The 11,239-nt window shown below is 33.2% G+C and overlaps 2 protein-coding genes across 3 annotated transcripts; both read left to right on the forward strand.

The window, feature by feature from the left end:
- The first annotated feature begins 339 nt into the window (after positions 1-339).
- LOC112518637 lies at positions 340-3,825 on the forward strand. 2 transcript variants are annotated; one of them, XM_025126407.1, is made up of 4 exons: positions 340-681; positions 1,027-1,069; positions 1,271-1,382; positions 3,358-3,641. In XM_025126407.1, the coding sequence occupies exons 1-3, from the start codon at positions 406-408 to the stop codon at positions 1,342-1,344; spliced, it is 393 nt and encodes a 130-aa protein (XP_024982175.1). In that variant the 5' UTR covers positions 340-405; the 3' UTR covers positions 1,345-1,382; positions 3,358-3,641. The 2 variants fall into 2 exon arrangements, with proteins under 2 accessions (XP_024982175.1, XP_024982174.1); XM_025126406.1 differs by lacking the exon at positions 1,271-1,382 and having other exon boundaries at positions 3,358-3,825.
- A 4,252-nt stretch (positions 3,826-8,077) lies between these two features.
- LOC112517639 lies at positions 8,078-9,123 on the forward strand. The gene is made up of 3 exons (XM_025124999.1): positions 8,078-8,185; positions 8,410-8,736; positions 8,953-9,123. The coding sequence occupies exons 1-3, from the start codon at positions 8,134-8,136 to the stop codon at positions 9,099-9,101; spliced, it is 528 nt and encodes a 175-aa protein (XP_024980767.1). The 5' UTR covers positions 8,078-8,133; the 3' UTR covers positions 9,102-9,123.
- The last annotated feature ends 2,116 nt before the right edge of the window (positions 9,124-11,239 follow it).

Genomic DNA, 11,239 nt, shown 5'->3' on the forward strand with positions numbered 1-11,239 from the left:
ATACTATTTATGGGGTTTTACCGGATTTTAACCGGGTATTGCTAAAGATTTGACTGGGGACGGGATAATAATCCCCGTACCCGCAGGGACCGGGGCCAGGGCCGGGGGACGTTACTACAAACCGGGATTAGGGATTACAAAACTCGCCCCATCCGCACCCCGTTGCCATGCCTAACCAAAATCACATTTCTAACAGAAGCCGGGGACGAAAATCACAATTTACTACTGAAGATTCAATGATTGTTAAAACCTTGTGAGCAAATTAGAAATGAAAGCATAAAAAATTGGATAAAATGTGAATTTCTGAATATATGAAGGGGGTATAGAGAACATGTGAAAGTGTGTTCATAGAAGGGGAAATAGCCGAACCAGGGAGAAGGAAGGGGCCGCAGCCACCACCTGAAGATGACGACCAGATCGATAGCTTCGATTGGTAGCTCATGGAAGCAGTCATCTTTCAACTTAATCAGAAGGACACTCAGCACCTCTTCTCCTGCTTCGGCTTCCACTTCCACTTCTGCTTCAAACCCTAGTACGACACTTCCCAAATCAAAGAGAAAGAAGAAGAAGAATTTGTTCGAGGTGGCTCAGTTTCTTCCTAATTGGGGAATCGGTTATCAAATGGCTAAAACCCACTGGTCTGGCGTCGCTTATCAGATTACCAAGATCAATCTTTACAAGGTCTATCCCCCCCCCTCTCTCTCTCTCTCTCTCTCTCTCACTCTCACACACACACACGCACACACACACGTCACAGATTGAAATGGTGTTTATTTGGGTTTGTTAATTTGTTCTGATGCAGTGGTTGCGTTTTGGTTCTAGGGTTTTAAAGGGTTTTAGGCTTTTTGAGCTTTTAGTTACTTCTGCTTCTGCAGAACTGATATAGATTATGTTGCAAATTCGGACTTTATTCTATATTCGTATCAAATTCTGCTAATTCTGTAAGATTCATGTCCATTCTGAGGTTGAAAAGCAACCTGTTAGACATTCAAAATCAAAGTGATTGTTAATTGGTTTATTTTTCAGGATGGTAAGCATGGCAAGGCTTGGGGAATTGTTCACAAAGATGGTGAGTTGTTATTTCTCTTTAGGTAACTGCTACATTTTCCGGTTTGCATTGCTGTTTCTTGGTTATGGTGGTCAATAAATGTGGAAGATGAGTGGTTGTATACTCAAGAAAAGGTTATAAATAGTTATGAAGTGCAATGTATTTTCTTCTACATCCAAGGCTGATTAATCTTTGTTTTTTGTCACTTCAATTTTGGAACAGCGATACCATGTGATAGTAAAATGCTATTTTCAATCTTGCTAGACGGGTTCTTACCTATCTCGGTTTTATATTGAGGAGATACCTGGACATATGATTCTTGCTTCGCCTAATGGTGTGGTCATCACAGTCCTTGCCATATTTCCAAAATTTCTAGTTTTTGCTTTGCTTATTTATATGTAGTGAAATTGTTCTTTTGAGGTGCTTTTTAGAGCTTTTAACTTGTTATTTAATAGGTTGATTATATGTATTAGATGCTAGCAAGGTGGAATGCTAATGAAAACTTTGGCCTAAGGTGTTGTTGCCTTGACAATCATGTGTCGCATGAATACAGGCGTGTCATCAGTGGATGCTAGAATCTGCAATTCTGAAAAATCAAAGAGATGGGGGTGTGTTTGTATGTATATTTGATGGTCTAAGACCAAACCTAAACAAGAAAGAAGATTAATTAAGGATTCATACATTAAACATGAACAGTACATAATTAAGCTTAAGTGTTATCTTAATTTTACTTTTCCCATAAGCATTATGTTAATTCTGGTTTAGTTTCTTAAGGAAAAATAGATATAAATGTCGTACTTTTAAACTTTCTTGATTTATGTGCTAAATAAAATGATCTTATCACATATTTATACTCTCTTAATCATATCATTTACATAATTGTTGGCTAATTTTAATCAAGCTAACTAACATAAATGACCAATTTGTGATGAGAGGACAACAGGCAAAATAATTTGACAAAAAATGTCAATCAGCATGAGAATGTGACGGAAAATAATGACAGAAAATGATCAGTATATGCTCTCTTGTCAATAATTTATTTAGGTAACTTGATTCAACTTAAGCAAAAAGATGCAACTGATATGATTATGAGTATTAGTATGTGATGGTAAATCTTTTTGTTCAAGTATATGATCGAAAGAAATGTGAAAACATAGTCACCCTTTTATCTATTTTGCCTCTTAACCTGAATTTCAAATATATTTTGGTGAATATTTATTCTTCCATTTTTGCAAGATCAATTCTCCTATGGCACCTTTCTATCACACCTCTGTATTTAGGGTAATAACCTCTCTACTTCTTAAGGTAGAGGAAAGGTCTGCTTACATCATACTCCCAGAATTTAGTTTGATTGGGTTTGGTTTAATTAGAAGACATAATCAATGCTACATCTTGGAGCACCCAATGTGAGAGTATTCAACAATTAAGATGATCTTACCTCTTACCCCCATAGGTCTCAAATTGGATTTTGCTTTTAGTTGGTCATATTTCCAAGGTATGAATAGCAGAAATATGAATATATGCTACATTGATGATCTTAAACCAGCAGAGTCTAGCAAGCCTTACTCTATATTTCAACTCCATCTTCTAAGACTCTTATGGTTGGAGGGTGGATGTATGAATCATTCTCAATTCGAAAGAAGTTGCACATTTCTTTTGAAGCAGAAACTATTGTGGAAAGAGTGCCTGTGAATTGGGAATTTGCAAAATGATCAGTGGATTATCATGAATAGTAAGATTGATCACCGAAGTTTTTTCTAACCTGCCAAAAGGACCACAAAACCAAAAGAAGTCAGATCTGGTCCAAATTGGCTGACAGGCTCTGATGGAGCTTGAAGATGTGGCAGCCATACCCATCAGTAAACAGGAGGGCATCAATGAAGGTCATGAGTGGTTAGTTTTTCCAAGGAGACGGGTTTAGTTGCAGATAGAATTGTTAGTTGGAAATTTATCTATTTTTTTGCATTCTTAAGCTGTTGATCACAAGGAACAATTACTGTAAGAAGCCATATCACAGGATCACATATGAATGCCTCTATGACTCCAAATGCAGGATTCTAGAGTTACACTTGACTTTTATGTCAACCTAGAACTTCGTGGATTCAAAATATTATGGTTTTGGTTCCAAATTTTAGTACCCAAATTTTCCTGCTTGCAATATTTGTTGTAAATATAATACTCGTTGACTTTTACTTTCTAGGAAGTAGGACTGGTATGAAAATGGACTTGAAGATTAGTCGGTTTGATCTTACATTGTCTTCTGGGGGAATACTAGCTTTAGCGAGCTTCTAATGTTGGTGGGTGTGCAGGTATACCAGCTGCTGATGCTCCAAAGAAGATTAGCGGTGTTCACAAGCGTTGCTGGAAATATATTCCGGACTCCAATAAAACCAAACAAATAACACCTGAATCTCAACCTCAAACCGAACCAGAAGTTCAAGCTACATGATACCCTCTACACAAGGTTAGATGTCGTTCTCTTTGCTCTTTCTTTTTGGGACACATTTGGCATGGTGCTCGAATTATGTTTAGAGATGTTTTTGCTCAGATTGACCCAGATTTGGTTGCTCAATTGGAGCATTCCGTTGATGTTTTTTAGAAGAATCTTTTTCATTTTCTTTTTTAAAGTGCTAGCAATGAGGTTGCATGTTAAACCTCTTTTCGTCTTACTACGTTTGCCATCAACCAATGTTTCAAGCTTTGATCTTGATCAAGACTTCATGTGATCTCATTGATTGTTTTTATAATTTCTTCAGTTATTTGCTTCAACGTTTCTATATATACATCCTGTGTGTGTACGTCTCTCGTTTAACCATGCTTTAGCTCTCAAGTTTTGTTGGCATTCGGTGTATTGTTGTTTGCATCATGGTATGTTACACAGCTTTTTTGGGGGATATCATAAAGTGAGCTTTTTTATAGGACCATTCTGCTATCAATTGCTTTCATTTAGGCATTATTAACTGCTAACTTCTCAGACGTCCATCTCACACGTTAGATGGTGGTACGATTACATAGGTTAATTTCAAATTTTCCAAGGTGTTTGGTACACATACAAGAACGTGGACTGCGCGGAATTGGATTGGAGAGGATGGACGGAAAGAAATTTGGAAGGTTGTAGGATTTTAATTCAACATGGGTAGTTTAGTAATTTATCAATTATGTCCATCTCCCTAACTTTTGTTCCACCTCTTTTGCTGGTGCATTTTTGTTCCACTCGGTCCTATCTGATTGTCCCAAATGTGAGATCAAGTTTTTGTTCAGTCTTGTTCTGCCTACCAAACTTTAGGATCAATCTTAATAGGTCGTGACTGGTCTACACTTATTTAACCAAATCAAAAGAGTCCGGTATATGCCATCTGGCAGTGGGGTTTGGTGGTAAGATGTGTGCAGATGTGACATATGTTCCCAAGAGTAGAGCGGCTGTTTCCCTGGTTTGTGCATCTTGCCTTAGACTGATGCTTAGTTTGACCCAACACCCATGCTACTCTCCATCTTGTACAACTTGCAACATGGTTTGTCAATTAAGAACGCATAGTTTTCAAGCAACTCGTAGAAATTCTCTCTAGGTTCCGAGGGCAAATCTTAGACTTCCCACCCGAGTTCTTTTTCACCATCCTCCTTAATCATTGTACCAATCGTCGTACGTCAATTATGCATCAAATTGTCCTTATTAACTTGATAGATGATTTAACTATCCCAGATTTCCTTGTTGCAACGTAACCATCTCAAACTTGAGTCTTTTTTTAGTGAAACTCGAGAAGTTATATGTAAGAACTATAGCATTTCGTAATTTATTGGAAAATCCACTTTGATTCTCTATGAACCAATAATGTGAGACCATTAACATGGTTAAAGCTAAACTGTTTGATGTCCAGACGCAACATTGATAATGCAACTAGAAATTTGACACTCGACCGTAGCTCCTCCGTATTAGGGCCAGGGAACTTCATACATCGAGTAGCAGCTTGTGATCTTTTCCTATGGTGATGCATTTGCATGCGTCGTTTCTATTGGTTTGCACTTGACCAATTTCATGGGCCCCGTAGAATAGTGAGGAAAATTCTTAGTGGGCTTAGAGGGACTCGAACCAGTGTCCTATCGTGAAGAAGGATATTTGTTTGTTGTACGTTGTAAACGATATTCATAAATTCATTTTTATAAATTCTATAAGTTTATCATAACACGAGTTCTTTGAAAGCTAAAGAGCCAATAGCGGAGGAAATATTTATCCGTATCGTTTCGAAATTACGAACGAGATAGCAACCGAAATAATTCCTATTCTGCTAATTTTTGTAGGTTCGAAATTTCAAAAAATATCGTCCAAAACACTTATATAATAAAGTTAAATATCTTGAAGGATAATTTATATATAAATCCTTAGAAAAAACCTACTTGTGTTTTCATATGCATTTTTATTTGAATTTCTGGATTTTTTTAATGATTTTTTTTTGCTTTCTCATAATATTTAATTTTTTTTTATTTAAACCGATCTTACTGAAACTTCCCACTTTACTTGATTAATGACAATCATTGATTTCACCGTGACTTGTAATTTTACATTATTAGAAGCGAAAATCTTGAAAATTGGGGAGAATTCGAAATCAGGGCCTCGGAATAAAGGAATTTGAGATCGATGGTTACCCGTGTAATGTGGCGGGAGCCGTGAATTTTAACGATTTTGAAGTTTCACTGGTTTTATTAGATAATATTTAACGATGATATAAGTTACAATTGGTCTTTGCATATTAATACAATTTGAATACATAGGTGTTATACTTCCAATTATAGTCTATCGATGGAAACAATTGTATGACAGTTTAAAATCCAACATATTTAAACGATTCTATAAATGTGTTCGATTTACACCAAGAGTAAAGAATCAAGAGATCGAGAGCGAGATCGAGAGTTCTAGAGCAATTGAATGTGAGATGAATGAGAGAGTGGATGCATGAGTGAAAGGTGTCAAAAATATCTTTAAAACGTATAAGACACCACGTTCTTCATCATCGTAACCAATACACATCAAGACCAATCGAGAACCCATCGAGACCGAGCGAAAACCCATCAAGACCAATCAAGAACCCATTGAAACTGATCGAGAAAGGTCGAAAATCCATTCATTGACTTGGTATGTGTTTATGTGTGTTAAACCATAACCTACCACCTTCATTTTCCATCGAGAATCTATCGTTTGATTTATTATTTGTTTGTGTGTAAAACCATAGGCTACCACTTCCAGCTTTTATCGAGACGGATTAGGAATCTATCGAGACGAATCAAGAACACATCGAGATTGATTGACAGCTCATTGGGACCGATCGACGCCAATTAAGACCAATCACAACTAATTAAGAACCCATCCATTTCCTTGGTGTGTGGTTGTATATTAAAATCATAACATAACACCTTTATTTTTCATTGAGATCGATTGAGAACCTATTGGTTAATTTGTAGTGTGTTTGTTTGTGTAAAGCCATAACCTACCACTTTTTAATTTTTATTAAGATGGATTCAGAAATCTATCGTGACAAGTCGGGAACTCATCCAGATTAATCGATAACCCAATAAAGAAAAAGAAACAAAAACTAAAACATGTAGAGTTGAAACTGTAGTATATTTATGATGAATATATTATGATAAATATCATACTAATATAAATACGAGAGAGTTATTGTATACACATGATCATACATAAATATTTATGATGAGTAGTATGCATATTCATTATGAATGTTAGAATGAAAAAGTATATTCATGACGAATATCATTCCAATGTATGAATGTTGAAAAATTGTTGTACACAAGTGAACATATACAAAAATTCAATATGAATAGCATGTGTATCAATGATGAATGTTATAGTGAAATTGTATATATCCATTACGAATATCATACTGATGTATGAATGTTGAAAAATCACTGTATACACATGAACATATATAAATATTCATGATGAATAATAAAAAAATATATATTCATTATGAATACTATTTATATTCATGATGAATATAAATAATGAAAATCTATATTAATGATGAATGTCACAGTGATGTATAAATACTAAAGATTTGTTGAATACACGTGAAAAATACATAACTATTCACGATGAATGTTATTTTAGTTGTATCTTCGTGATAAATATCATACTAATGTATGAATATTAAAAAGTTGTTGTATATATATGAACATGCATAAATATTCATAAAAAATATTACACAAATATACTATTTGATGTAGAAAACATAAAGAAATATATATCGAGTTTGATGTCAAGTCGAATTTAGTTTAAAAATTACGGGGGTAAAAGTTTTTCTATTAAAAATAAATAAAAAGTCAATTATAGTAAGCGTAAATCCTAACTTCCATTTTTCCCCTAGTCACTTCTCAATTAACCTTTTTATGCTTTATCCATTGATTAGTTTTCTATATTTGATCGATGGTCAAGATTTGTCTTCATGTTTACAAAAAAAATATGATTTTCATTTGAACCTACCCCTATACATCTATCATCTTCTTCCAAATTATCATCTTTCTACCACTACGGGACAATAATTAACCATTTGGTAAATATTTGATTCTCATTGTGTCATGTCATCATTTTAAAGTTTTAAAAATGAAATATTTAACTATTATATTGAATATTTAACCATTACATGAAATATTATCTAATCTAAATAAAAAATAACTATTTAACCAAAAATTTGATCAAAATTTGGATATACATTCAAACTATATCTTATCATTTATACAGTCACTTATACTTTCAACTTTTCACTTTTATTTTCAACGTAAGACAATCAAAAATTCACCACAATTCACCATTTGATAAATATTTGATTTTTATTATGTCATGTCATATATATATATATATATATATATATATGTAGTCGATATAACGTAACGAAGTCAATTAGTAGAGCCTCTTTCTTTTACCACTAAATTATATAAAAAGAAATACCCTCCATTGTCGTTTTGCCTACTTTCTAATCTATATATACACACACACCACACACACACTTTTCTACTTACCCAACACTTCAAACACAAACTGTTTTCTGGGATATTACAGAAAAAAGCATCAAAAGATGGCATTAATTCTCTTCCTTGGTTTGTGTCTCCTTCTCCAAGTAGCCACGGGTAAATAAATTTTTGCTTTGCAGATAGACTAGAGTCACCGTATTTGAACCTTCGTGGTCATAAGGAGATTTTTATTTCTCATTGGATTTGAACTTGGGACCTCCTAGTACTTTTGACCTTTGGAGTCAAGTTCAAACCAATCAGGCACCATCCTTGTGGTTCTTTCCTCAGTCTTTTTATAATTCTCGGTTATGATTAATTGTTGAACAATATTCATTGTTTAGGGGAAATTATGTGCGACGAATTGGCTGGTGCAAAATGTAGCTTCTCGATTGCATCTTCAGGAAAGCGATGCGTATTAGAGAACTACGTACGAAACAACGGAAACGTGGAGTATCAGTGCAAGACTTCGGAGATTCATGTTAAGAATATGAAAGAATGGATCGAAAGCGATGAGTGCACGAACGCATGTGGGGTTGATCGCATGTCCGTAGGGATCTCCTCTGACTCCCTTCTCGACCCGCGTTTCCTTTCCAAGATTTGTTCGAGTTCTTGCTACGAAAACTGCCCCAATATCGTTGATCTCTATCACAACCTCGCCATTGGAGAAGGTAACACTTTTAATAACATATGTATATATAGGGGTGGGAATAATGGAAACCAACTATTCATTATGAATAATGTTCTTACATAATAATCAAGCATATTATTCATAATGAATAATTTGTTATTCATCATGAATAGCTTTCACTATTCAACCTTATTCATTATGAATAGTTGGTATACACACATGGTTCCACATTAAGTTTCCACTTTGATTTTGTTAGGTGTATTTCTCTCAAATCTTTGTGACGTACAAAGAAGGATGCCACGCCATGCAATGACTCAACTCTTAAGTTCTGGAGCAGCATCAGCTCCCACCTCTGCTGCAATGGCAGAAGCTCCAATGGCAGAAGCTCCATGCTCTAATACTTGATTCAGCCTAAGCATATACAGTTCATTCAGGTCATGTAGCTTACAAGATCGTTGTAGTACGTATATACGAAACAAATATTTATGTAAAAATTAAGACGATATAATATACGTGATATATTGAGAAATCGGGGTTTTAGAAGCCTCTCCGTCTGTGTGTCGTCTTTTGGCACGCTTCCCGAGGTTGGATTCGGGGTTTTTTTTCGTTACGAGTATACGATGTTGTGAAATTCCTGTATAATACAAGATCGACCATGTAGAAAATACACAACACTAAAGAAACTCGTTAGTAAACCACAAGGATGGTGACTGATTGGTTTGAGTTTCGCTCCAAAGGTCAAAAGTACTGATGTCCCAGGTTCAAATCCAAGGAGGAATAAAAATCCCCTTGTGGCTACGGAGATTTAAATGCGGTGACTTCGGGCTATCTGCAAAACATGTGGTCATCCTGAAATTAGTCGGCTCGCATAGCATGTTGGATATCGAGGTTAATAAAAATAAAATAAAAAACTCGTTAGTAATAAAGGAGGAGTTTGTTGATCATTAAGACACGGGGTTGTAACAAATGTAGCACACTACAACGAAATTAATTTATATATATATATATATATATATATATATATATATATGGGAAATGTCTAAGCGTTTTAATAAAATGTTTTATATGATTAAAAAGTAAAATATCATATCTAAAAGTGTTACAACAGGTTTACTAGACGTTTTGAGATATTTGAACAAGTTTTATTTAGGGCTTTTATAATTAAAATGTCATATTAACAATTTTATAGGACATTTTTTAGAGGTGTTTTTTATACCTATCTTTTTATAGAACACTATTCAAATAATATTATATAAAATAGCTAATGCAACACTTTATTTTAAAAATATTCTAAAATCATATCAAAACGACTAAAAACATCATACACCTAATGTAACACTTTTAAATCAAACGCTTTATTATTTGGTCCTATAAACTTAACCTTACAATTAAACATACACTTTCCTGACATTTTATTAGTCTTGAGCGAGATGTAAAAAAGGCCCCTGAATAAGTAGGAATTTTTTCAATTTTTTTTATTATTATCATAAATAAATTGAATTTATAAAATACTAATAATTCATATAAAATCATTTTTTCAAGTATTTCTAAACGCAAAATCAATCAATAATTACTTCTAAAGTAATATTATATATCATATCATTTTTACATAGCATCATAAATTCATTCCACAGTCACAAGTACATTATATATATATATATATATATATATATATATATATATGAACGATCAAATGAAAACCACCCTCATTTGTACAAACCACTCTCATACGTCGATTTCATTGTTTAATCTTATGAAATTTTTTCATGAAATTGTTTAATCTTGTGAAATTGTTTCATATAATACTTTTTTTGATGAATTTGTTTCATATATGGTTATGAAATTGTTTCATAAAATATTTAATGAAATTCTAATGATACTGTTTCATATATTTCTCTAAAATTAAAATAATGAAGATGATAATATTCATGATTAACACCCTCCACAATAAAAATGGTCAATCAACCTTTCATAATTACAAAAAAAATGAACAAAATGAAAAATTATGATTGGTTGAGTGTGGTTTTCACGGTTTGTACAAATTGTGTGATTTTTATTTGAACGCTCCCCTATATATATATATATATATATACACACACATTTAATATATAGGTTGGCATCATTTAGGTCACAATGTCGACTATTCAAAGTAATATTTTTATATAAATCAATATATGTGAATTGAGTTTCCATATCACATCATGTTAATGTTTCCATCACTATTTTAAACTTTCAGGGTTAAAACAAACTTTTAGAAATGACCAGTCTTAGAATCAAAATTTCATCTTGGTTATAACTTGAGAGCTTATTCTTGTTTTAGAGATAAAAAAGTACTTAAAATTCATGCATTTAATATTAGTTAATAAAGAGTCAATAATGCATGATAAAACAAGAGTAGTTTTGAAATCTTTAATATAGTTTTAAGCCCTTAATATAATGATAAATTATGTTTGGGTCAACATCAAATACTAAAAAAAATTGTGTCTATTTTATTTACTATTTTTTTTTGAACTAATATATATATATATATATATATATATATA

The sequence above is a fragment of the Cynara cardunculus genome (genome assembly GCF_001531365.2).
Source record: "Cynara cardunculus var. scolymus isolate 2C chromosome LG 9, CcrdV1, whole genome shotgun sequence".
In the NCBI taxonomy this organism is placed as follows: Eukaryota; Viridiplantae; Streptophyta; class Magnoliopsida; order Asterales; family Asteraceae; genus Cynara; species Cynara cardunculus.